Source organism: Oncorhynchus mykiss, chromosome 22 (assembly GCF_013265735.2).
Source record: "Oncorhynchus mykiss isolate Arlee chromosome 22, USDA_OmykA_1.1, whole genome shotgun sequence".
NCBI lineage: Eukaryota > Metazoa > Chordata > Actinopteri > Salmoniformes > Salmonidae > Oncorhynchus > Oncorhynchus mykiss.
The window spans coordinates 12,694,667-12,719,470 of record NC_048586.1 but is presented as its reverse complement, the minus strand read 5'-3'; the positions used below and the strand labels follow the sequence as shown (position 1 = coordinate 12,719,470).

Below are 24,804 nucleotides of genomic sequence, written 5' to 3'. Positions count from 1 at the left end.
CTGTAGCCTACAATGCCTTCCTTGGACATGTGCAGTGCATTTGGAAAGTATTCAGACCCCTTATTCCACATTTTGTTATGTTACAGCCTTATTATAAAATGTATGAAATATTATTTTTCTCACCAATCTACACACAATACCCCATAATGACAAAACAAAAACAGTTTTTTAGACATTTTTGCAACTGTAGTTCAGTTTTGTATTTGTAATATCACATTTGCATAAGTATTCAGACCCTTTACTTAGTACTTTGTTGAAGCACCTTTGGCAGCAGTGACAGCCTCAAGTAGGGTTGCACATTTTGGGGAATATTCAGAGGTGGAAACTTTCCTTGGGCATTTAACCGGAATACCAGATACACGGCACGCCACTGTATTAATACCATTTAAATGTAGATGTTTTTTGCATTGGATAAACACCTTTTACCTTATCATAAGTAGACATAATTGCAAATGTTTAAATCATTCCAAAATAAAAATAAAAAACAATTTAGTTACGAATTAAACTTTTAATTAAATTAGTTGACTCTTCACATGGGATGATTTCACTGAACAACAAAATAAAGGGAATATTGAATGATCCCAAATGATCCATTGTATGTTTTCAAATTTAAATTGATAGTCTAGAAACTAAAGCTTTGGTTGTCTTCCTCTCAGCCTTCCATGTCTTCTCCCTGGACCTCCTCAATGCCCACCTCTTGAACATCAGACTCTGAGGCCTTATCTTCACTGTCACTTCCCAACCTTGTTGAGGATGGCTCATTGTCAGGGTCAAAAAGACTCAAATTTGCCTGGACAGCCACCATTTTTTCAACCCTTGTATTGGTCAGCCTGTTGTGTGCTTTTGTATGTGTGTTCCCAAACAAGGACCAGTTGCACTCTGAGGCGGTTGATGTTGGTGGGATTTGGAGGATGATGGAGGCAACAGGGGAAAGAGCATCAGATCCACAAAGTCCCTTCCACCAGATGGCTGATGCAATATGGCAGTCGTGCCAACATATCGCATCTCCATCCCAAAGCCCTTGCTTTGGCAGCTTCAATGTGGTGCTCTTATTCTTCTCACTTTGCTTGGTGAGGTAGATTCCTGCTATAATTTGATGACCCTTCACATAACTAACCATTTCCTTGGCTCTCTTGTAGAGTGTGTCCATTGTTTTCAGTACCATGGTGTTCTTGAGGAGCAGATTCAATGCATGAGCATCACAGCCAATGGGTGTGATGTGAGGGTAGGACTCCTTCACTTTAGACCAAGCAGCCTTCATGTTCAAAGCACCAGTGCAAATAACTATTGTGGTCCTAGGTCATTGATGACTGCCTTCAGCTCATCTGCAATGTAGAGACCGGTGTGTCTGTTGTCCCTTGTGTCAGTGCTCTTGTAGAATACTGGTTGAGGGGTGGAGATGATGTAGTTAATTATTCCTTGTCCACAAACTTTTGACCACCCATCAGAGATGATTGCAATACAGTCTGCTTTCTATATGATTTGCTTAACCTTCACTTGAACTCTGCATCCAGCAAATTAGTAGATGAAGCATGTTTGGTTGGAGGGGTGTGTGCTGGGCAAAGAACATTCAGAAAAACTTCCAATATACATTGCCTGTGAACATCAGAGGTGAACCAGTTACATACACAGCTCAAGCAAGACATTCATCAGCATTTCTCTGACTACGTTCCTCCATTGAGTCAAAAACACTTCTGATTCCAGGAGGACCATGAGTTGTTGCTATCGATAAGGTCTCTGATTCATCATTTTCACCTCGACTAGAAGTAGAGGAACTTTTGTCAGAGGTTGCTTGTTGTGAGCGCTGAGGGAACTTTATGCACTTGGCCAGATGATTCTGCATCTTTGTTGTGTTCTTCACATATGATTTGGCACAGTATTTGCAAATATACACAGCTTTTCCTTCTACATTAGCTGCAGTGAAATGTCGCCACACATCAGATAGTGCCCGTGGCATTTTCCTGTAAAGATTAGGGAAAAAAGGAGTAAAAAAACAACATACAATTCCATGTACAGATAAATAGTTAAGCAGTTAGAAAAGGAGTTGTTTAATCTAAGAAATGTTTTAAAATAAAATGTGAATGGAAACAGGTGAATTAACACTCCCTCAGTTAGCAGGCTCAAGCAAGCTAAAACCCACACGGTAGCAAAAACGAACTAGCAGAAATTAAGTTAGAAGGGATTTAAACACACTTTGCTGTAGGCTACTGTTTACTAGTAAACAAAAAATCGTGCATGTCATAAAATATTCACCCCACCCAATATTGTAATCAAAATGTACCAGAAAGCATGTAGTCCTCAGCTCAGATAGTTGTAGTAGTGTGGGCTCAATAGCATCTCATTAGTGTGCAAGATCCTGAGAATCAGCTGTGCATGTGATGGAAGAGTGCACTGTGCATGCAGAGGGTTGCAATTCCATTGAAATGGGGAGAGTTTAACCAAAATATGCCACAAGACTGAGAATTGCCTTGTGTATTTGATGAATTTAAGCAAAATTCCCAGCAAAGGGTCTGATTACTAATGTAAATAAGGTGTGTGTGTATATATATATATATATATATATATATATTTTAATCAATTTGTCTAAACCTGATTTCGCTTTGTCATTGTGGGGATTGCTGAGTAATTTCCTTTATTTAATCAATTTTAGGATAAGACTAACGTAACAAAATGTGAAATAAGTCAGGAAAGTATTCAGACCCCTTAACTGTACATCGACAAAGTTGAAGTTATAGAACTTACATTATGGAATGGAGAGAGATGCCAATTTCAGAGACCCTGCTCTGTTTGAAACGTTCTTTTGTTGTTGTGCCTTTTAGGAGAACACTTCTGAGGGGTTATTCCAGAAGGTTCTTGGCCATGTCTCCCAGGCCTAGTGTTGAGCTCACAGGGTTCTTCTGGCCAGAGGTGAGCTGCAGTTCTGTGTGTTGGTCATCATTGCTGTGAGATCTACCTATCTGTTGACCCCTGACCCCGCAGTGCCCGTTATCACCCAATCATCATGGCCCCAGTGCCACCTGGCATCCGCTTTTTGGCCTCCTTCAACAGAGACCAGTGGTGAGTTTTGTATGTCTGTCTGTCAGATCAATACTTTCTGTTGGTTTGTCAGTACAGGTCTGGCTTACACGTGAACTGGCTTACACGTGAACTTAGTTGTAAATTGTTGATGACTTATGATGAAGAGACCTCAGGGCTCAAGCCATAATGTTCACGTGTGTGCCTGTGCAGGAGTGTACATGTGAGTGTGTCTGTGCTTGTAGCTGTTTCTATTTAGTCCTAATTACGTGTTTTCTGCAAGAGAGTGAATTGGCCGGGACACAGAGAAAGAGAACACTGTGCAAATAACAGAACTGTCCTCTAAGTTCCCATACCTCATGTAGAGTAAGGGCATACGTACCATCTACTGTATAGCCCTGTATACTTGCAGGAAGCTTAATGATCATGTATCCCAGTCATTATTAGGGCCAGGAGTTGTTCCTGGTCAGGAAAAACTCCTGATCTTATTTATTATCAAGAACCCTGTTCTGAACCTGACTTTGAAGTATTTCTTATAGCTTTATCACATTTAATTGCGTTCAGACTGACTTGTTATACAGTGTGAGTGACTGGCTGTAGCCAGTCCAGTCTCCCTCTGCACTGTCTCCTATATCATATTTTTTATTTAACCTTTTATTTAACTAGGCAAGTCAGTTAAGAACAAATTCTTATTTACAATAACGGCCTACCAGGGAACAGTGGGTTAACTGCCTTGTTCAGGGGCAGAACGACAGATTTTTACCTTGTCAGCTCGGAGATTCGATCCAGCAACCTTTTAGTTACTGGCCCAATGCTCTAACCACTAGGCTACCTGCCACCCCGTATGTCTGGTCCTATCAGAGAGTTGGCACCAGAGAACATGACTGACGTTTTACATTCTCCCAACCAATTGTGCAATTTTTGGGGATTTTTTTTTTGCGTTTTGTGGAACTTGGTTTTTAACTTATTGTGTACATAATGTTGGTGCTACTGTCTCTTATGACTGAAAATAACTTCTGGACATCAGAAAAGCAATTACTCACCGTGGACTGGAAGAAACTTTTTCCTTTAACGAGTCCAACGAGAAGAATATCCTGCTTTCACTGAAACAGTCCCAGATCCAGGCTCTTGCACGAAAAGGGGACGCAGATCGGGTATCCTTCTGAGAAGCCGGAGGCGAGCGAGTAAACTCCCAATGCCTTCCATTCTTCTTGCTAACGTGCAATCGTTAGAAAATTTAAATTGATGACCTACTATTAAGATTATCCTACCAACGGGACATTAAAAACTAACATCTTACGTTTCATCGAGACGTGGCTGAACAAAGAAACAGACAATATAGAGCTGGCGGGATTTTCCCATGCAACGGCAGAACAGAGACGCTACCTCTAGTAAGATGAGGAGTGGGGGTGTGTGTCTTTTTGTCAATAACAGCTTGTGCCTCTAATATTAAAGAAGTCTCGAGATATTGCTCGCCTGAGGTAGAGTACCTTATGATAAGCTGTCGACCACACTATCTACCAAGAGAGTTCTCATCTGTATTATTCGTAGCCGTCTATTTACCACCACAAAGCGAAGCTGGCACTAAGACCGCTCTGAAACAACTCTATAAGGCCATAAGTAAAGAAGAAAATGCTCCACCAGAAGCGGTGCTCCTAGTGGCCGGGGACTTTAATGCAGGCAAACTTAAATCAGTTTTACCACATTTTTAACAGCATGTCACATGTGCAACCAGGGAAGAAAAAAAATCCAAGACCACCTTTACTCCACACACTTTTGTCGCACTGCTTTGCTTTATCTTGGACAGGTCACAGTTGTAAATTAGAACTTGTTCTCAACTGGCCTACCTGGTTAAATAAAGGTGAAATAAATCAATAAAAAACACACAGATGCATACAAAGCTCTCCCCTGCCCTCCATTTGGCAAATCTGATCACTGTCCTCCTGCTTACAAGCAAAAACTAAAGCATGAAGTACCAGTGACTCGCTCAATACAGAAGTGGTCAGATGCCGCGGAAGCTACACTACAGGACAGTTTTGCTAGCACAAACTGGAATATGTTCCGGGTTTCATCCAATGGCATTGAGAAATACACCGCCTCAGTCATCGGCTTCATCAATAAGTGCATCGATGACGTCATCCCCACAGTGACTGTAAGTGCAGTGCCTTGCAAAAGTATTCATCCCCCTTGGCATTTTTCCTATTTTGTTGCATTACAACCTGTAATTTAAATGGATTTTTGTTTGGATTTCATGTAATGAACGTACACAAAATAGTCCAAATTGGTGAAGGGAAATGGAAAGAATTACTTGTTTAAATAAGTTCTCAAATTAAAATCGTAAAAGTGGTGCGTGAGTATGTGTTCACCCCCTTTGCAAGGAAAAGGTCTGGTGCAACCAATTACTTTCAGAAGTCACATAATTAGTTAGTCCACCTGTGTGCAATCTAAGTGTCACATGACCTGTCACATGATCTCAGTGCATATATATACACCCGTTCTGAAAGGCCTCAGAGTCTGCAACACCACTAAGCAAGGGGCACCACCAAGCAAGTGACACCACGAAGACCAAGGAGCTCTCCAAACAGGTCAGGGACAAAGTTGTGGAGAAGTACAGATCAGGGTTGGGTTTTTAAAAAATATCCTAAACTTTGAACATCCCACGGAGCACCATTAAATCCATTATTAAAACATTTAAAGAATATGGCACCACAACAAACCGCCCACCAAAACTCACGGACCAGGCAAGGAGGGCATTAATCAGAGAGGCAACAAAGAGCCCAACGATAACCCTTTAAGAGCTGCAAAGCTCCACAGCGGAGATTGGAGTATCTGTCCATAGGACCACTTTATGCCATACACTCCACAGAGCTGGGCTTTATGGAAGAGTGGCCAGAAAAAAGCCATTGCTTAAAGAAAAAAATAGGCATGTGGGAGACTCCGCAAACATATGGAAGAAGATATTCTGGTCAGATGAGACTAAAATTGAGCTTTTTGGCCATCAAGGAAAACTCTATGTCTGGTGCAAACCCAACACCTCTCATCACCCCTTGAACACCATCCCCAGTGGGGATGTTTTTCATCGCCAGGGACTGGGAAACTGGTCAGAATTAAAGGAATGATGGCTGGCGCTAAGTACAGAGAAATTCTTGAGGGTAACCTGTTTGTCTTCCCCCAGCTGCTACTCGCTGTTTGTTTGTTACCTATGCATAGTTACTTCGCCCCCACCTACATGTACAGATTACCTCAACGAGCCTGTACCCCTGCACACTGACTTGGTATTGTTCTTATTGTGTTACTTTTTATTATGGCTATTTATTTTAGCCTACTGGTAAATCGTTTCTTCTTCTTGAACTGCACTGTTGGTTAAGGGCTTGTAAGTAAGCATTTCATGGTAAAGTCTACACTTGTTGTATTCGGCGCATGTGGCAAATAAAGTTTTATTTGAGTTGGGACAGTGGTGGTGTTCTGTGGTGTCACAGAGCCACTGACATGTTTTTCACTAAATGACTGGCAACAAGGAAGACACACAGCCAGTGTCCTAACTGTCCCCTTCCTGTCATGTCTTATGAACACAACCCCCTCCCCACTCGACACATGGAGAGAGAGATACAAACACGCACACATGCTGCCCAGCTGTTGTGAATGTGTAAAGGCAATCAGTGATTCTTCCCTCTGGCTACTTTCCACTCCTTAGCAATTGGTCTCTAGGAATGGTTTATGGTGGTGTTAAGACATCCAGACTGCCATAAGTGGCTGTGTTTGGCTCGTGCAGGGGCAGACCCACGTCGAGGTGGCTGCGTTTGGCTAGGTCAGGGTCGTCCAGGGGCAGACCCACGTCATGGTGGCTGTGTTTGGCTAAGTCAGGGGCAGACCCACGTCGAGGTGGCTGCGTTTGGCTAGGTCAGGGGCAGACTCACGTCGAGGTGGCTGCGTTTGGCTAGGTCAGGGGCAGACCCACGTCGAGGTGGCTGCGTTTGGCTAGGTCAGGGGCAGACCCACGTCGAGGTGGCTGCGTTTGGCTAGGTCAGGGGCAGACCCACGTCGAGGTGGCTGCGTTTGGCTAGGTCAGGGGCAGACCCACGTCGAGGTGGCTGCGTTTGGCTAGGTCAGGGGCAGACCCACGTCGAGGTGGCTGCGTTTGACTAGGTCAGGGGCAGACCCACGTCGAGGTGGCTGCGTTTGACTAGGTCAGGGCCAGACCCACGTCGAGGTGGCTGCGTTTGGCTAGGTCAGGGGTTAGACGTGTCCGGATATGTTAAACTCAATTTGTTTGCCAATTGCACAAGTCCACAAGGAAATGATTGAGTGAGTGGGAGAGTTAAAGGAACGGCACATCCTGGCCTTTGTTATACTTACCAGTTCTCACTGTGTACTTTAACATTGAATTACAGTTGAAGTCAGAAGTTTACATACACCTTAGCCAAATACATTTAAACTCAGTTTTTCACAATTCCTGACATTTAATCCTAATAGAAATTCCCTGTCTTAGGTCAGTTAGGATCACTCATTTATTTTATGAATGTGAAATGTCAGAATAATAGTATAGTGATTTCTTTCAGCTTTTATTTCTTTCATCACAATCCCAGTGGGTCAGAAGTTTGCATACACTCAATTAGTATTTGGTAGCATTGCCTTTTAAATTGTTCAACTTGGGTCAAATGTTTTGGGTAGCCTTCCATTATCTTCCCACAATAAGTTGGGTTAATTTTGGCCCATTCCTCCTGACAGAGCTGGTGTAACTGAGTCAGGTTTGTAGGCCTCCTTGTTCGCACACGCTTTTTCAATTCTTCCCACAAATTTTCTATAGGATAATTTATAGGCTACTTTCCACTCCTTAGCAATTGGTCTCTAGGAATGGTTTATGGTGGTGTTAAGACATCCAGACTGCCATAAGTGGCTGTGTTTGGCTCGTGCAGGGGCAGACCCACGTCGAGGTGGCTGCGTTTGGCTAGGTCAGGGTCGTCCAGGGGCAGACCCACGTCATGGTGGCTGTGTTTGGCTAAGTCAGGGGCAGACCCACGTCGAGGTGGCTGCGTTTGGCTAGGTCAGGGGCAGACTCACGTCGAGGTGGCTGCGTTTGGCTAGGTCAGGGGCAGACCCACGTCGAGGTGGCTGCGTTTGGCTAGGTCAGGGGCAGACCCACGTCGAGGTGGCTGCGTTTGGCTAGGTCAGGGGCAGACCCACGTCGAGGTGGCTGCGTTTGGCTAGGTCAGGGGCAGACCCACGTCGAGGTGGCTGCGTTTGGCTAGGTCAGGGGCAGACCCACGTCGAGGTGGCTGCGTTTGGCTAGGTCAGGGGCAGACCCACGTCGAGGTGGCTGCGTTTGACTAGGTCAGGGCCAGACCCACGTCGAGGTGGCTGCGTTTGACTAGGTCAGGGGCAGACCCACGTCAAGGTGGCTGCGTTTGACTAGGTCAGGGGTTAGACGTGTCCGGATATGTTAAACTCAATTTGTTTGCCAATTGCACAAGTCCACAAGGAAATGACTGAGTGAGTGGGAGAGTTAAAGGAACGGCACATCCTGGCCTTTGTTATACTTAAATTGTTCAACTTGGGTCAAATGTTTTGGGTAGCCTTCCATTATCTTCCCACAATAAGTTGGGTTAATTTTGGCCCATTCCTCCTGACAGAGCTGGTGTAACTGAGTCAGGTTTGTAGGCCTCCTTGTTCGCACACGCTTTTTCAATTCTTCCCACAAATTTTCTATAGGATTGAGGTCAGGGCTTTGTGATGGCCACTCTGATACCTTGACTTTGTTGTCCTTAAGCCATTTTGCCACAACTTTGGAAGTATGCTTGGTCCATTATTGTATTGTCCATTTGGAAGACCCATTTGCGACCAAGCTTTAACTTCCTGACTGATGTCTTGATGTTGCTTCAATATATCCACATAATTTTCCTTTCTCATGATGCCATCTATTTTGTGAAGTGCACCAGTCCCTCCTGCAGCAAAGCACCTCCACAACATGATGCTGCCACCCCCGTGCTTCACGGTTGGGATAATGTTCTTTGGCTTGCAATCCTCCCCCTTTTTCCTCCAAACATAACGATGGTCATTATGGCCAAACAGTTCAATTTTTGTTTCATCAGACCAGAGGACATTTCTCCAAAAAGTACGATCTTTGTCCCCATGTGCAGCTGCAATCCGTAGTCTGACTTTTTTATGGCGGTTTTGGAGCAGGGGCTTCCTCCTTGCTGAGTGGCCTTTCAGGTTATGTCGCTATAGGACTTTTAATGTGAATATAGATACTTTTGTACCTGTTAAAATGCTGGAGGAAACGAGGTCCTTTGCTGTTGTTCTGGGATTGATTTGCACTTCTCGCACCAAAGTACGTTAATCTCTAGGAGACAGAACGCGTCTCCTCCCTGAGCGGTATGACAGCTGCGTGGTCCCATGGTGTTTATACTTACGTACTATTGTTTGTACAGATGAACGTGGTACCTTCAGTCATTTGGAAATTGCTCCCAAGTATGAACCAGACTTGTGGAGGTCTACCATTTTTTTTCTGAGGTCTTGGCTGATTTATTTTGATTTTCCCATGATGTCAAGCAAGGAGGCACTGAGTTTGAAGGTAGGCCTTGAAATACATCCACAGGTACAGCTCCATTTGACTCAAATGATGTCAATTAGCCTGTCAGAAGCCTCTAAAGCCATGACATTTTCTGGAATTTTCCAAGCTTTTTAAAGGCACAGTCAACTTAGTGTATGTCAAATTCTGACCCACTGGAATTGTGATACAGTGAAATAATCTGTAAACAATTGTTGGAAAAATTACTTGTGTCATGCACAAAGTAGATGTCCTAACCAACTTGCCAAAACTATAGTTTGTTAACAAGAAATTTGTGGAGTGGTTTAAAAACAAGTTTTAATGACTAAGTGTATGTAAACTTCGGACTTCAACTGTATATTACAAAGATTTGCAAATTACTTTGCTTGTGTCTTGGTGACACCCTCCCAGGTGAAATGTTTGATCTCCATTCAGCTCATTTACGCCACTATAAACGAAGCCAGCCAGTCAGTCCAGCCAAGAGGTCCAATGTCCAGTTGTCTTCCACCCTCTCAGAATATAAGTTAACATAAACTCAGCAAAAAAAGAAAGATAATTATTTGTAAAGGGTTTTAACACTGTTTCCCATGCTTGTTCAATGAACCATAAACAATTAATGAACATGCACCTGTGGAAAGGTCATTAAGACACTAGCAGCTTACAGACGGTAGGCAATTAAGGTCACAGTTCTGAAGACTTACGACACTAAAGAGGCCTTTCCACTGACTCTGAAAAACACCAAAAGAAAGATGCCCAGGGTCCCTGCTCATCTGGGTGAACATGCCTTAGGCATGCTGCAAGGAGGCATGAGGACTGCAGATGTGGCCAGAGCAATAAATTGCAATATCCATACTGTGAGATGCCTAAGACAGCGCTACAGGGAGACAGGATGGACAGCTGATTGTTCTCGCAGTGGCAGACCACATGTAGCAACACCTGCACAGGATCGGTACAGCCGAACATCACACCTGCGGGACAGGTACAGGATGGCAACAAGTGCCCAAGTTACACCAGGAACGCACAATCCCTCCATCAGTGCTCAGACTGTCCGCAATACACTGAGAGAGGCTGGACTGATGGCTTGTAGGTCTGTTGTAAGGCAGGTCCTCGCCAGACATCACCGGCAACAACGTTGCCTATGGGCACAAACCCACCGTTGCTGGACCAGACAGGACTGGCAAAGAGTGCTCTTCACTGACAAGTCACAGTTTTGTCTCACCAGGGGTGATGGTCGAATTCACGTTTATCGTCAAAGGAATGAGTACACCAAGGCCTGTACTCTGGAGCGGGATCGATTTGGAGGTGGAGGGTCCATCATGGTTTGGGGCGGTGTGTCACAGCATCATCGGACTGAGTTTGTTGTCATTGCAGGCAATCTCAATGCTGTGCATTACAGGGAAGACATCCTCCTCCTTCATACCCTTCCTGCAGGCTCATCCTGACATGACCCTCCAGCATTACAATACCATACTGCTTGTTCTGTGCATGTTTTCCTGCAAGACAGGAATGTCAGTGTTCTGCCATGGCCTGCGACGAGCCCGGATCTCAATCCCATAGAGCATATCTGGGACATGTTGGATCAGAGGGTGAGGGCTAAGACCATTCCCCCCCCCCCCCCCCCACAGAAATGTCCGGGAACTTGCAGGTGTCTTGGTGGGGGAGGTGGGTAACCTCACCAGATACCGACTGTTACTTTTGATATTGACCCCCCCCCCGCCTTGTTCAGGGACACATTATTCCATTTATTTTAGTCACATGTCTGTGGAACTTGTTCAATTTATGTCTCAGTTGTTGAATCTTGTTATGTTCATACAAATATTTACACATGTTTAAGTTTGCTGTTAATAAACGCAGTTGACAGTGAGCGAATGTTTCTTTTTTTGCTGAGTTTATCTAAGGACATATCTAGGATTACCCTAAACCCAAACCTCACACTGACCATTGTGGGAATGATTCATCCCTGACCGCTCTCAGTGGTCAGGGATGAATGCTACCCACTGATGACCTCCTCCTATCCAGCCCTTCTCACTGCTGCCCCCTTGTGTTGTGTTGTCTCCCTCCAGGTACCGAGCCTTCACATTTAGCCTCACCTTCCTGCTGTACACCAGCTTCCACCTGTCCAGAAAACCCATCAGCATCGTCAAGGTAACGTGTGTGTATGTATGTATGTATGTATGTATGTATGTATGTATGTATGCATGTATGTATATATATTTATATATCTGATGTCCCTATAGGGAATTTACTGGACTATACTGGCATAGCACATAATAAGAGATTTACTAAATATACACTCCTATCCACACATTAAATATACATGTTATCAGCACAGGTGTTATTGTAACCTGAACAGCCTCAATGTGATTCATCCTGCTACTATATCTGGGGCGCAACATTCTGAAATTGCATTTTCGTCCCCCCCAGTTTTATCATTGGAATATGATACAAAACGAGGCAACGGTGTGCTTTCGAACCATGGGACACTTCCGAGCTGTCGGGTAGGCTGTTTGGAGTGTTTATCCGACTGGATACAAAATAAATTGTCCCCCCCCCCACCCCCAAAGTTGCGCCCCTGTCTGTGACAGTATATCAGAATGACAGTATCCCTCCCAAAGCAGAGCCAGGGATCAACTATTTATGTAACCAATGTTATCCACCATTGTTTACCTTGGAACCATAGCATGGCTGGAAGCACCTTGACATTTAGTATTAAATATATTTTAGATTAATGTTTGACCAGCTATATATGTTGGGTTTACTGTAGTTTGTGCTTTTTTTGTTCAGTGCGTGCACACACACGTGAATGTTTGCTCAATATGATTATTTGTTCCACAGAGTGAGCTGCATAAGAACTGCTCAGCTCTCAATGAGCTCTCCACAGCCAGTAGTAACCAGCTGCCAAACCTCCACACAGCTGCAGAGTGCAGCTGGAAACCCTTCGGTGAGACCCCACTCAACCCTTGTTCCCCCCCCCCCCCCCTTTCAGTCTCTCAATCCCTCTTTCTCCCACTTGCTCTACTAAATGTTATGCATCCTCTATCCCTACACTTATCACTAATCACACATTTGTTACTATTCATTCACACATTGTTGTCGATCCCCATAACCAAACCCAGGAGCCTGTATTCAGATGAGTGGTCCTTGGTTGAATTGATGTCATTCTCATGTAAAACTACCTCCATATCTAGATAAAAGCAACTATAAGCAGCTGCTGGGAGCCATGGACTACTCCTTCCTCTGTGCCTATGCTGTGGGCATGTTCCTCAGGTAAGGCTAAAACTAGGCTGTCCACATTACCTGATCAGGAATACCTCTGGCCTCTAGTTATCGGATAAAGCGCTTCCCCCATCTCTCATCCTTCAGTCAGTCAGTCACACTGCAGAGTCTAGGGCTGTTGCGGTGACCGTATTACCGCAGGTGGTCACGAGTCTTGAAGGCAGTCAAATTCCACATGACCGTTTAGTCACAGTGATTAGGCTTCTCCAAGCTCTGATGCTGCTGATGGTCATTAGTAACCTACCAACTTGCTAACTGCCTGGTACTCCGCACTCTATTGTCCCTCTCATCACTCTGACATCAATGCAAATGTCTTCGAAAATCCAATCAAACACTTCATGAGAGTTCATGAGCTCATGTTGTGCAACGTTTTTCTATAGGCTATGAAATGGTGTGAGAAAACAAGAGTGATGGCCTCTTAAAAAGAGGATCCTTTAGCTTTCTATAGGCTAGGCCTACTATAATTTATTTCTCAACTTTCCTAATATTAAGTACATTGCTTATTTTACAACAGGAGGATAGCCTACCTGGCTGGCATGGAAATGAACCACAGGAAAAGTGTCCTCCTTTTGGTACATAGATGACATGCGTTTCTTTTTTTCTCCTGTCACAGTTCTGAGACGGGTGCATGAAAATGGTCCATTCTAAATCAAAACATGTTTCACGCATATATATAGTATATGTAAAGACCAGATTAAATCAAGAATAGTCTGATGGGTGACAATATTAGCATATCACTCGTGAATGATGCCCAGCGTAAGACAATGCCTTTTTTTGTTGTTGCGGCTTTTATTCAAATCATGGTGTCTGTCACACCTTATGTAGCCTGGCCCATAGGCCTACATTTTTTTTGATAAGGTTTGTAATCAACTAACGTGGCCAAAATAACTTCTTAAAATGAAGAACATTCATTCGCTTTACAAGGGGTGTAGAGCCTAACTGGCAGCGTTTGAGTTTCAAGTTTGGGGAGGATAATTGTTCACCATAAAAATGCACCTTTTATAATAAAAGCATTACATGAATAATCACATTTGTGGTCACTTTTGATAATGGTGTTTTCCTGCTAATGGAGCACTTTTGCTTTTAGCCTTCTGCCATGTGCACTTTGCTGCACTTACAGTGTGAAGAAACAGCCTAATAGTTTAGCAACATTTAAAGCTAAACGTTCTGCTCTGTTGCGTCAGCCACATTGCGTCATTTCTTTTTTTTGACTCTCGTGGTTGTATTAATTTGGGACCTATCACATCCCGCAGCTGTCCCGGACTATGTTTGGAATATTTATTTCTCACATAGAGTTGATCAACTTTGGTACTATGGGGGATAGTAGATTGACAGGCTAGTGCTTTTGCTGTTTGTTAGGCCTATTCTTCTTGATGGCTGACAAAGTAAATGTGGACAGTTCTTCCGATATCTTCAATATGCACCTCAGAATTGGATAAGTACGCGCGCAGTTGCGTCCCCAGTGTGTCTGTTTTCACTTGTAACCTAAAAAAAGACCCAATCACGTGATGGAAAGCCATGTGAGTGAGGGGTGCTTTTGAGCACTCTGGGAGAAGGGCACAACCCAGCACTCCGGGCCAAGGACACAACGGCCACGCCGCAAAAGGCATGGCTTTTTTTCCCGGGTGCATTACGGCCACACAAAGGGGATGCAGCCAGGAAATTCAAGGCATTATCAAGTGCTTGTCAGATTGTGAATGAGAGACGACTGAGGAAGTACGTGTGTGTGTGTACAGTCTGTGAAAAAAAACAAAGCGGAGCTCATGCCATTTCAAGCAACTTTTAAAAAATCATTAGAGTTGCATCATGCAGCCTTACAATGTATTAAAAATCTAAACATATAGTCCAATGTTTGTAGAACAACTAAAGTTACACGAATAACTCTAAAATTAAGCAAATAGAAGTATCTATTTCTTTGTTAGCCGCATGTGCGCACTCCCTCACGTCGTTTGGAGAAAATATCCATTCTATTTTATTCAGCTTTGTTCAGTAGTATTCTTCGTACTATAATATAAAATAATTCCAAGGAATTCTAAGAAACTCTTGTCTGCTAAATGAACTGGTGTAGGCCACAGCCATTTAACATAGCCAGATCAGGACCTAACATAAGGACAACTCAGAGTTACTACTACTGTTGCTACTCTGTTCTTCTGAAATGGACTACATTTCCCTATCATGTTTCTTTAGACCTGTCTAAAATAAATAATGGATTTATTGTGGCGGTGTAGGCTATATTACATGGAGTTATTAGACTTTTAAAAATGTAGATGTTCTACAGGTCTGTATCAGTGGCTTGTAGGCCATGTGCGGAAGCCAGGAGATGCTAAATGTGTTTATGTTAATTAACGGTCAATTACCATGAGAGGGCAGTTATTTGCTTGAGAATCACCGGCTGATGAAATTTTGTGACCTCCACAGCGCTAGCAGAGTCTAGCAGAGTGTTTGTCCCATTTTGTGAATTCTTGGTTGGTGAGCAGACCCTGATTCAAAAATTTGAACTGATATCAATTATTTTTAGTCAGATCCTAATTGGGATATTGAATTTTATGTTCCTTTTTATGGCGTAGAAGGCCCTTCTTACCTTGTCTCTCAAATCAATCACAGAGGTAGGTATAGTTTGTGCTCTAGGGAAATGGTATCTAGATGGAATTTGTATTTGTGGTCCTGGTGACGGGACCTTTTTTGCAACACAATTATTTGTCTATTTTTTTTATTTTACTTTTTTACTGTCTGCGCTTCCATTCAACATTTTGGGTCAATTAGAAATGTTCTTGTTTTTGAATGAAAAGCATGTTTTTTTTGTCCATTTAAAATAACATCAAATTGATCAGAAATACAGTGTAGACATTAATGTTGTAAATGACTATTGTTGCAGGAAAAGGCAGATTTTTTAAACGGAATATCTATGTAGACGTACAGAGGTCCATTATCAGCAACCATCACTCCTGAGTTCCCATGGCACATTGTGTTAGCTAATCCAAGTTTATCATTTGAAAAGGCTAATTTATCATCAGAAAACCCTTTTGCAATTATTTTAGCACAGCTGAAAACTGTAGTCCTGCTTAAAGAAGCAATAAAACTGGCCTACTTTAGACTAGTTGAGTATCTGGAGCATCAGCATTTGGGTTTGATTACAGGCTCAAAATGGCCAGAAACAAATAACTGTCTTCTGAAACTCGTCAGTCTATTCTTGTTCTGAGAAATGAAGGCTATAATATTAACAATGTCTACACTGTATTTCTGATCAATTTGATGTTATTTTAATGAACAAAAATGTTTATTTTGACCCCAATCTTTTGAATGGTAGTGTAGGTGCTGCTGTAGGCCCTCCTTGGTTGGTGACAGAAGCAACAGATCATCAGTAAACAGTAGACATTTGACTTCAGATTCTAGTAGGGTGAGGCCTGGTGCTGCAGACTGTTCTAGTGCCCTCGCCTATGTATGTATGTATGTAATGTAATGTATGTACAGTTGAAGTCGGAAGTTTACATACACTTAGGTTGGAGTCATTAACTCGTTTTTCAACCACTCCACAAATTTCTTGTTAACAAACTATAGTTTTGGCAAGTCGGTTAGGGCATCTACTTTGTGCATGACACAAGTAATTTTTCCAACAATTGATTACAGACAGATTATTTCAATTATAATTCACTGTATCACAATTCCAGTGGGTCAGATGTTTACATACACTAAATTGACTGTGCCTTTAAACAGCTTGGAAAATTCCAGAAGATAATATCATGGCTTTAGGAGCTTCTGATAGGCTAATTGACATCATTTGAGTCAATTGGAGGTGTACCTGTGAATGTATTTCAAGGCCTACCTTCAAACTCAATGCCTCTTTGCTTGACATCATGGGAAAATCAAAAGAAATCAGGCAAAAAAAAATGGTAGACCTCCACAAGTACGCAATAGTACGCAAGTATAAACGCCATGGGACCACGCATACCGCTTCAGGAAGGGAGACGAGTTCTGTCTCCTAAAGATGAACTTACCTTGGTGCGCTAAGTGCAAATCAATTCCAGTACAACAGCAAAGGACCTTGTGAAGATTCTGGAGGAAACTGGTACAAAAGTATCCTATATCCACTGTAGAACGAGTCCTATATCGACATAACCTGAAAGGCCACTCAGCAAGGAAGAAGCCCCTGCTCCAAAACCGCCATAAAGAAGCCAGACTACGGTTTGCAACTGCACATGGGGACAAAGATCGTACTTTTGGGAGAAATGTCCTCTGGTCTGATGAAAAAAATAGAACTGTTTGGCCATAATGACCATCGTTTTGTTTGGAGGAAAAAGGGGGAGGATTGCGAGCTGAACAACACCATCCCAACCGTGAAGCACGGGGGTGGCAGCATCATGTTGTGGGGGTGCTTTGCTGCAGGACGGACTGGTGCACTTCACAAAATAGATGGCATCATGAGGGAGGAAAATTATGTGGCTATATTGAAGCAACATCTCAAGACATCAGTCAGGAAGTTAAAGCTTGTTCGCAAATGGGTCTTCCAAATGGACAGTGACCCCCAAGCATACTTCCAAAGTTGTGGCAAACCCAACTTTTTGTGGGAATCTTGTGGAAGGCTAACCAAAACGTTTGACCCAAGTTAAACAATTTAAAGGCAATGCTACCAAATACTAATTGCATGTATGTAAACTTCTGACCCACTGGGAATGTGATGAAAGAAGGAAATCTGAAAAATCATTCTCTCAGATATTATTCTGACGTTTCACTTTCTTAAATATTGTGGTGATCCTAACTGACCTTAGACAGGGAATCTTTACTAGGATTACATTTCAGGGATTGTAAAAAACGGAGTTTAAATGTATTTGGTTAAGGTGTATGTAAACTTCTGACCTTAACTGTATGTATGTTGAAGAGGGTGGGTGTCAAGCTGCATCCCTGCTTCATCACACAGCACTGAGGAAAGAAATCTGTTTGTTTTTAAAATTTTAACCGCACACTTGTTTTGTGGATTTTATGTTGTTTATACCGCATTCCATCAATTTATTTAGCCGACCCCTATGTCAAATTGAGTCAAGCTTTTTTCAAAACAAGAAGATTTTATTTTGTTTGTTTTTAGGGTGTGCTGGGTGAATACGTTGTCTGTCGCATGGTAATTTGGTTAAAAGCCAATTTTTTAATTTGCTCAGGATGTTTTCACTGAGGAAATGTAGGAGGCTGCTGTTAATGATAATGAAGAGAATTTGCTGTTGATGCAGATCCCACAGTAGTTTTTGGGGACCAGTCCTTGGTTCCAAGTATTGGGGAAGATGCCAGAGCTGAGGATTGTTAGATTTGTAATTGATCATGTCTATGTTTTTGTTCTTTCTTCATAGGGCCAAAATGAGAAGTGGTTTATCCAGACGCCTCTGTTTTGGATAGTTAGCTCTTCGTGTTGTTGTTTAGTGTGTTCGGATTTTCCCCGACGTGGTTCGATTCTATGGATTCTTCAATAACATTGAGCTGGTTTCTGGTGTGCTGTTCCTTTTTTCCTTAGTATATTCCTGTACCGTTTCAGTGTTTAAACATAGTAAAGGTGTCATGTTTTCTGGGTCTGTTTTTGGTTGGATATGTTTTTCAATTTCTTTCTTAGGTTTTTGCATTCTTCATCAAACCATTGTCATTTTTAGATTTGATGGTGAAGCTGGAAGGTCAAATATACTGTTTTGGCTTTCTATTGCCAGTTTTACGCATTCACTATTGCAGTGAAATGTTTTGTCCAGGAAGTTGTCTAAAAGCTATTGTTTTTTCCTGTTGTTTTTTGGTATGTTTCTACACTACTTTCTTTCCATCTATAACATTTCTTAATAGTGTGCGGTTTGTTTTGGCTTTGTCTCGTGATTTCAGTGTTGCTCTGTTCAAGTAGAGTAGACTGATTTTGCTGTGATCTGGTAGGAGTGACAGTGGGCTGACTGTGAACCCCGCGAGACTCTGGGTTGAGGTCGGCGATAAAGTAATCTACAGTACTACTGCCAAGGGATGAGCTGTAGTTGTACCTAATAGTAATAGCCCCCTCGACGCCTACCATTGACTATGTACAGGCCCAGTGTGCGACAGAACTGCAGGAGTTGTGACCCATTTTTTGTTGGTTGTTTTTATTGTAGTTGTCAAGGGGGGAATATCTCCCCCCTCGCTCCTTGTGTTCTCTTCTTTTTTTTTTCTTGTCTTTCGCTCTAACCTCTCACTCTTTCCCTCCCTTTCTTTTAGCCCTGAAAGGGTCCTCATTCTGTCTCTCTGTGTTTCCACAGTGTTACAACATGAACACAGTGTGCTTTTCAAGGACCGTGTTGCATAACTAACTCTGTGTCCCAGCAAGGTCAAATGGCTTCTAGCCAAGCTTGTGGTGTGCTGGATGTCATGCCGAATAGTGTTGATATTTTAATGTTTTTTTTTTTCATTCAAAATTGATGTTTCGTTTTTATATAAGGGGTGGATGAAAAATTCTCAATATGCCAGCCTATTTTTATGCTGAATATGCTAGCCATTTTTGTCAGCCTGCATGAACTTTTCTTATGCATTGTTAAAATGTCATTGTGCGTCCTGCAGTGGCATCATCGGTGAGCGCCTGCCCATCCGTCTGTACCTGACGTTTGGCATGCTGATGAGCGGCCTCTTCACCTGTCTGTTTGGCCTGGGCTACATTTACAGCATCCACAGCCTTGGCTTCTATATATTTGTCCAGGTAAGTCACAAAGTGGACCTACTGTAACTACCTACACATGTACAATATCAGTCATAGAAAAGCCATAGAAAATTCTTGGTCTGACATTTCATAGGAAGACTAGTTGAGAATTCAGAGGACAACAGTTCTATATTCTGAATGTTTTTCTAACTCTGTTTCTCCTCTGCCTCAGGTGGCTAATGGCTTGGTTCAGACGACTGGCTGGCCCAGTGTTGTCACATGCATCGGGAACTGGTTTGGCAAGGGAAGGTAAGCCACAAGATCTGTTAAAATGAAACGATTCCTCCATAGTTCAGATACACTGACATTATAGGAGATGCATTGAATATAAAATAGTTATAGAATATACATTTGAAGTTAGAATACTTTAACTGGTGTCTCCAATAGGAGGGGTCTGATCATGGGCATATGGAACTCCCACACCTCGGTGGGCAACATCTTGGGCTCTCTGATCGCAGGCTACTGGGTCTCCTCCAACTGGGGCTTGTCCTTCATCGTTCCCGGCCTCATCATTGCTGCCATGGGAATCATCTGCTTCCTCTTCCTCATTGAACGTGAGTACTGCTACGTGATTGGTTGGACGAGTGAAAGACTTGTTCCATTTGCCTTTGTTTAGCTTTGATGCAGGATTTATGCGACGGTCAGATTTTTGCCTGCTGATATTAAAACATTTAAACTCTGTGTTTTGTCTGTAGATCCAAATGATCTTAGAAGCATCCATGCTGTACAGAACCCTGCTCCCTGCAGGAACAATGTGAGTACTTAGGATGTCTCTCTTGTTCTCAAAAGCATCTCTACTTAGTATAGACATAATATTTAGGACATTTCAGAGGTATAAATTCACAGATATAGACAGGAAAAAGTCCCCATTTGGTTCAATGCTTAGTTTAAATACTAGTTTGAAAATGTGTGTCCAAGAATGGGATCATTGTGTGGATCACACGCCATCAGAATTTACCTGGATAGCATCACATCTGTCGCACATCGCGCCCGACCGTTTCCTAGACAACTGTCGCCCACTTTAGCTCCTTGCGTAGACGTAGAGTACCTGAGTGTCTCTGAGTGTGGGCTGGCTCTGGTAAAAATGCCTCCCTGGAGACGGACACACAAATCAAAAGGGATGAAACATGATTAACTTTTACCATGTGGGCAGATTCCTTGTATAAGCTTTATTTAGGGTTCTTCTTGATTGACAGGTATCATTTTCAGTCTCCCACGCTACTGTGAACTGCATTAGTTTTCTTCACTAGTAGCTGGTGGAACACTGTGTATAATAGTGATGTTAAACTATAGACTCCGTAACATTGTGGTAAACTGTATTGTACATTTTTTTTCTCATGCAGCAAAAGCTGACAAAGAACTGGAATGGGACGAATGGACACAAGCAACTGTACCATTCATACAAACAGGGAGACAAATATGAGGTGTGCCTGTTTTTTATCGGAGTTTGTCTGTGTTTATGTTAGTGTCTGTTTGTGGATCTGTGTTATTAACCAATGTTTTCCCCTCCATCTCTCTCAGAACTGGGACACAGAGCTGCTGCTCCCTCAGGACAACAGTAGTGTTTCTGTCCCAGTACAGCAGGTGGTGGTGGTGAAGAGCGAATCAGAGCCCTCGGCCATCAGCTTCATGGGAGCTCTACGCATTCCGGTCAGTCGCCTGACCTCTCACACCACCCATATCTCTCACACACAATAGCAAAGGCCCAGGCCCTGTTCCCCAAAGCCAGGGCTGTTAAACTCAATTCCTGGAGGGCCATTTATCTGCTGGTTTTTATTATTGCCTTTCAATTCATGTCCAATTCAAGACATAGATAACCAGGTGCAGTGAGTTTCTAACCAATCAATGACCTTAATTGACCAGTCAAGTACCAGGAAGGGGTGAAAACACGCAGATGAGGACATTGGAAAATGGCGACTGTGCTTTAATCGGAAAGTGCGGCAAGTGAAGTGTGATAAGGAATGGAAAATAGTGAAATCAAAGAATGGATCAAAACAAGCAAAAGTTGTAGTAGAAGACAAGGACCGGTCCAATAATGCATTTCTTATTAAACTGTTTTTTGGACAAGGAGGTTCAGTTGCAAAATCCATTTGTATTATCGAGCATTGAAGAAAGCAGTGGGAAAGGTGGGTTCAATCAAGGTGGCTAGAAGCGGCCTTGTTTTGGTTAATTGTGTCATTGAAGAACAGAAGAAGTGTGGACTGGATCTGGCAAATTTGCCCACATCAGAAGTAACATGTATTGCTCTTCGGAGCAGGGTGCCTGCCAAAGGAGTTGTAGCGCTATGATAAAACCGGCTCTCATGAGGACCGCCACGGGAATGGAAGACCCAAAGTTACCGCTGCTGCAGAGGATCAGTTCATTAGAGCTACCAGCCTCAGAAATTGCAGCCCAAATAAATGCTTCACAGAGTTCAAGTAACAGACACATCTCAACATCAACTGTTCAGAGGAGACTGCTTAAATCAGGCCTTCATGGTCAAATTGCTACAAAGAAACCACTACTAAAGGACACCAATAGGAAAAGAGACTTGCTTGGGCCAAGAAACACAAGTAATGGACATTAGACCGGTAGAAATTTGGCCTTTGGTCTGGAGTCAAAATTTTAGATTTTTGGTCCTAACCGCTGTGTCTTTGTGAGACGCAGTGCGGGTGAATGGCTGATCTCTGCATGTGTGTTTCCCACCATAAAGCATAGAGGAGGTGTGATGGTGTGGGGGTGTTTTGCTGGTGACACTGTCTGTGATGTATTTGGAATTCAAGGCACACTTAACCAGCATGTCTACCACAGAATTCTGCAGCGATACGCCATCCCATCTCGTTTGGGCGTAGTGGGACTATCATTTGTTTTTCAACAGGACAATGACCCAACACACCTCCAGGCTGTGTAAGATCTGTTTTTAACAATAATTTGTGATGGAGTGCTGCATCAGATGACCTGGCCTCCACAATCCCCCAACCAAATTGAGATGGTTTGTGATGAGTTAAACCTCAGAGTGAAGGAAAAGCAGCCAACAAGTGCTGAGCATATGTGGGAGCTCCTTCAAGACATTCCAGGCGAAGCTGGTTGAGAGAATGCCACGATTGTGCAAAGCTGTGGCTATCTGAAGGGTGGCAATTTGAAGAATCTCAAATATAAAATATATTTTGATCTGTTTAACAATTAAAAATATTTAAAAAAAAATTACTACATGATTCCATATGTGTTTTCATAGTTTTGATGTGTTCACTATTATTTTACAATGTAGAAAATGGAAAAACCCTTGAATGAGTGGGTGTTCTAAAACTAGTGACCGGTAGTGTAGATGACGAGTACCTTAGTCAGAGAATTCAATGAATGGTCAGTGCATGTCGCCTATTTAACTAGGCAAGTCAGTTTAGAACAAATTCTTATTTACAATGACGACCTACCAAAAGGCCTCCTACGGGCCTCTGATAAAAAAAATATATATATATATATATACAATATAAATATAGGACAAATCACACGAGACACACTACATAAAAAGAGACCTAAGACGACAACATAAGGCAGCAACACATAACACAGCATGGTAGCAACACAACATGACAACAACATGGTAGCAACACAACATGGTAGCAGTAAAAAACATGGTCCAAACATTATTGGGCACAGACAACAGCACAAAGGTCAAGAAGGTAGAGACAACAATACATCATACAAAGCAGCCACAACTGTCAGTAAGAGTGTATATGATTGAGTCTATGAATGAAGAGATGGAGATAAAACTGTCCAGTTTGAGTGTTTTTTGCAGCTTGTTCCTGTCGCTAGCTGCAGCGAACTGAAAAGAGGAGCGACCCAGGGATGTGTGTGCTTTTTGGGACCTTTAACAGAATGTGACTGGCAGAAAGGGTGTTGTATGTAGAGGATGAGGGCTGCAGTAGGTATCTCAGATAGGGGGGACTGAGGTCTAAGAGGATTTTATAAATAAGCATCAACCAGTGGGTCTTGCGACGGGTATACAGAGATGACCAGTTTACAGAGGAGTATAGAATGCAGTGATGTGTCCTATAAGGAGCATTGGTGGCAAATCTGATGGCCGAATGGCGAGAGAACACCCTTACCTGCCAATCTATAAATAATGTCTCTGTAATCTAGCATGGGTAAGATGGTCATCAGAATCTGGGTTAGTTTGGCAGCTGGGGTGAAAGAGGAGTGATTATGATAAATCTAGACTTGGTTTCCTCTAACTTTAGCCAGCAGCTTTGATATGTGCTGAGAGAAGGACAGTGCAACCACTGTATTGGTAATTGAAGGAAGGAGAAAAGCCTATCGATATTATTGTTTGAGGAGACGATACCTGAATATGTGAAGCTTGGATATGTGAGGTATGCGGTGAGAGCGTTTGTGTCCAAACCATCAGTATGGGAATTGTAAAGGATATGGTCAAGTGTCAAATGTTTGCAGGCAGGAGAAGTATGGTATTGAAGAATCAGATAATTTTTTTTGTAGATGTGGTGGGGTTCATACTTCAGACTTCCTTGAGTGCCCTGTTAGGGTGAAGGAGGTTGAGGTGTCAAGGATCAGGGATCTATGTGGAGCCGGTGAAAAAAGTCAAAGGAGCGAGAGGCAACAGTGTTGACGACATGCCTTGCAACCAGTTGCTAGTGTTTTAAGTCAGTCGAGTGATCTGGTTACACTCATTGTGAAGAAGGTAGATATTGTGGCATTTATAGCCACAGTGATTCATTGTACAGCACAAGTGTCAAAGAAGTCCACGAAGCTGGACATCATATCTGCAGATGTTTTTAGGTCTCCAAGACTTCATGGCAGAAGCACTGTCAGGACTATTTTCCTTAGGAAATGTCATGCCCTCACGGGAATCTTCTGAGCCTGTGTGACCTAATTTAGAATGTAAATTTTTTTTTTTACAGAAAAGCAGGTTGGTTTTGTTTAGTTAATTTATATTGTTCATCAAATTGTTGCGAATACCATTTCATACTGTAGAAAAATACCTGCAGACACATGTTCCTTATACACTTAAATAGATCTGAAAGAAATGCATGGGTACTGTACAAGCACCAGGGAAAACCCATGGCACCTAGCATACACCATACAAAGTACCACGCCATTCTATTCTGGAGAAATGTATAGTTTTTATTTGTTGACAGTATGTTTTTCTTTCTCTCTCCAGGGAGTGATAGAGTTCTCGCTCTGTTTGCTGTTTGCCAAGCTGGTCAGCTACACCTTCCTCTTCTGGCTGCCGCTCTACATCACGAAAACGGGTATGTACATTTACACTACATCAGTGGTTCTGAACTGG

At 42.7% G+C, this 24,804-nt stretch overlaps 1 protein-coding gene across 2 annotated transcripts in view; it reads left to right on the top strand.

Annotated features, from left to right (window-relative positions):
• Window positions 1-2,818: 2,818 nt before the first annotated feature.
• The window catches only part of LOC110501413 (glucose-6-phosphate exchanger SLC37A1), a 32,445-nt gene continuing 10,459 nt past the window's right edge, over window positions 2,819-24,804 (top strand). The window contains exons 1-11 of one of the 2 annotated variants that reach the window (XM_036958756.1): window positions 2,819-2,907; window positions 11,626-11,707; window positions 12,398-12,503; window positions 12,751-12,829; window positions 19,385-19,520; window positions 19,693-19,769; window positions 19,908-20,074; window positions 20,216-20,274; window positions 20,864-20,944; window positions 21,042-21,170; window positions 24,676-24,766. In XM_036958756.1, the coding sequence (XP_036814651.1) occupies window positions 12,783-12,829; window positions 19,385-19,520; window positions 19,693-19,769; window positions 19,908-20,074; window positions 20,216-20,274; window positions 20,864-20,944; window positions 21,042-21,170; window positions 24,676-24,766 (787 nt within the window). In that variant the 5' untranslated portion in view covers window positions 2,819-2,907; window positions 11,626-11,707; window positions 12,398-12,503; window positions 12,751-12,782. Of the gene's footprint in view, window positions 3,058-11,625; window positions 11,708-12,397; window positions 12,504-12,750; window positions 12,830-19,384; window positions 19,521-19,692; window positions 19,770-19,907; window positions 20,075-20,215; window positions 20,275-20,863; window positions 20,945-21,041; window positions 21,171-24,675; window positions 24,767-24,804 lie in introns of both variants that reach the window. The other variant, XM_036958755.1, reaches the window with a different exon arrangement.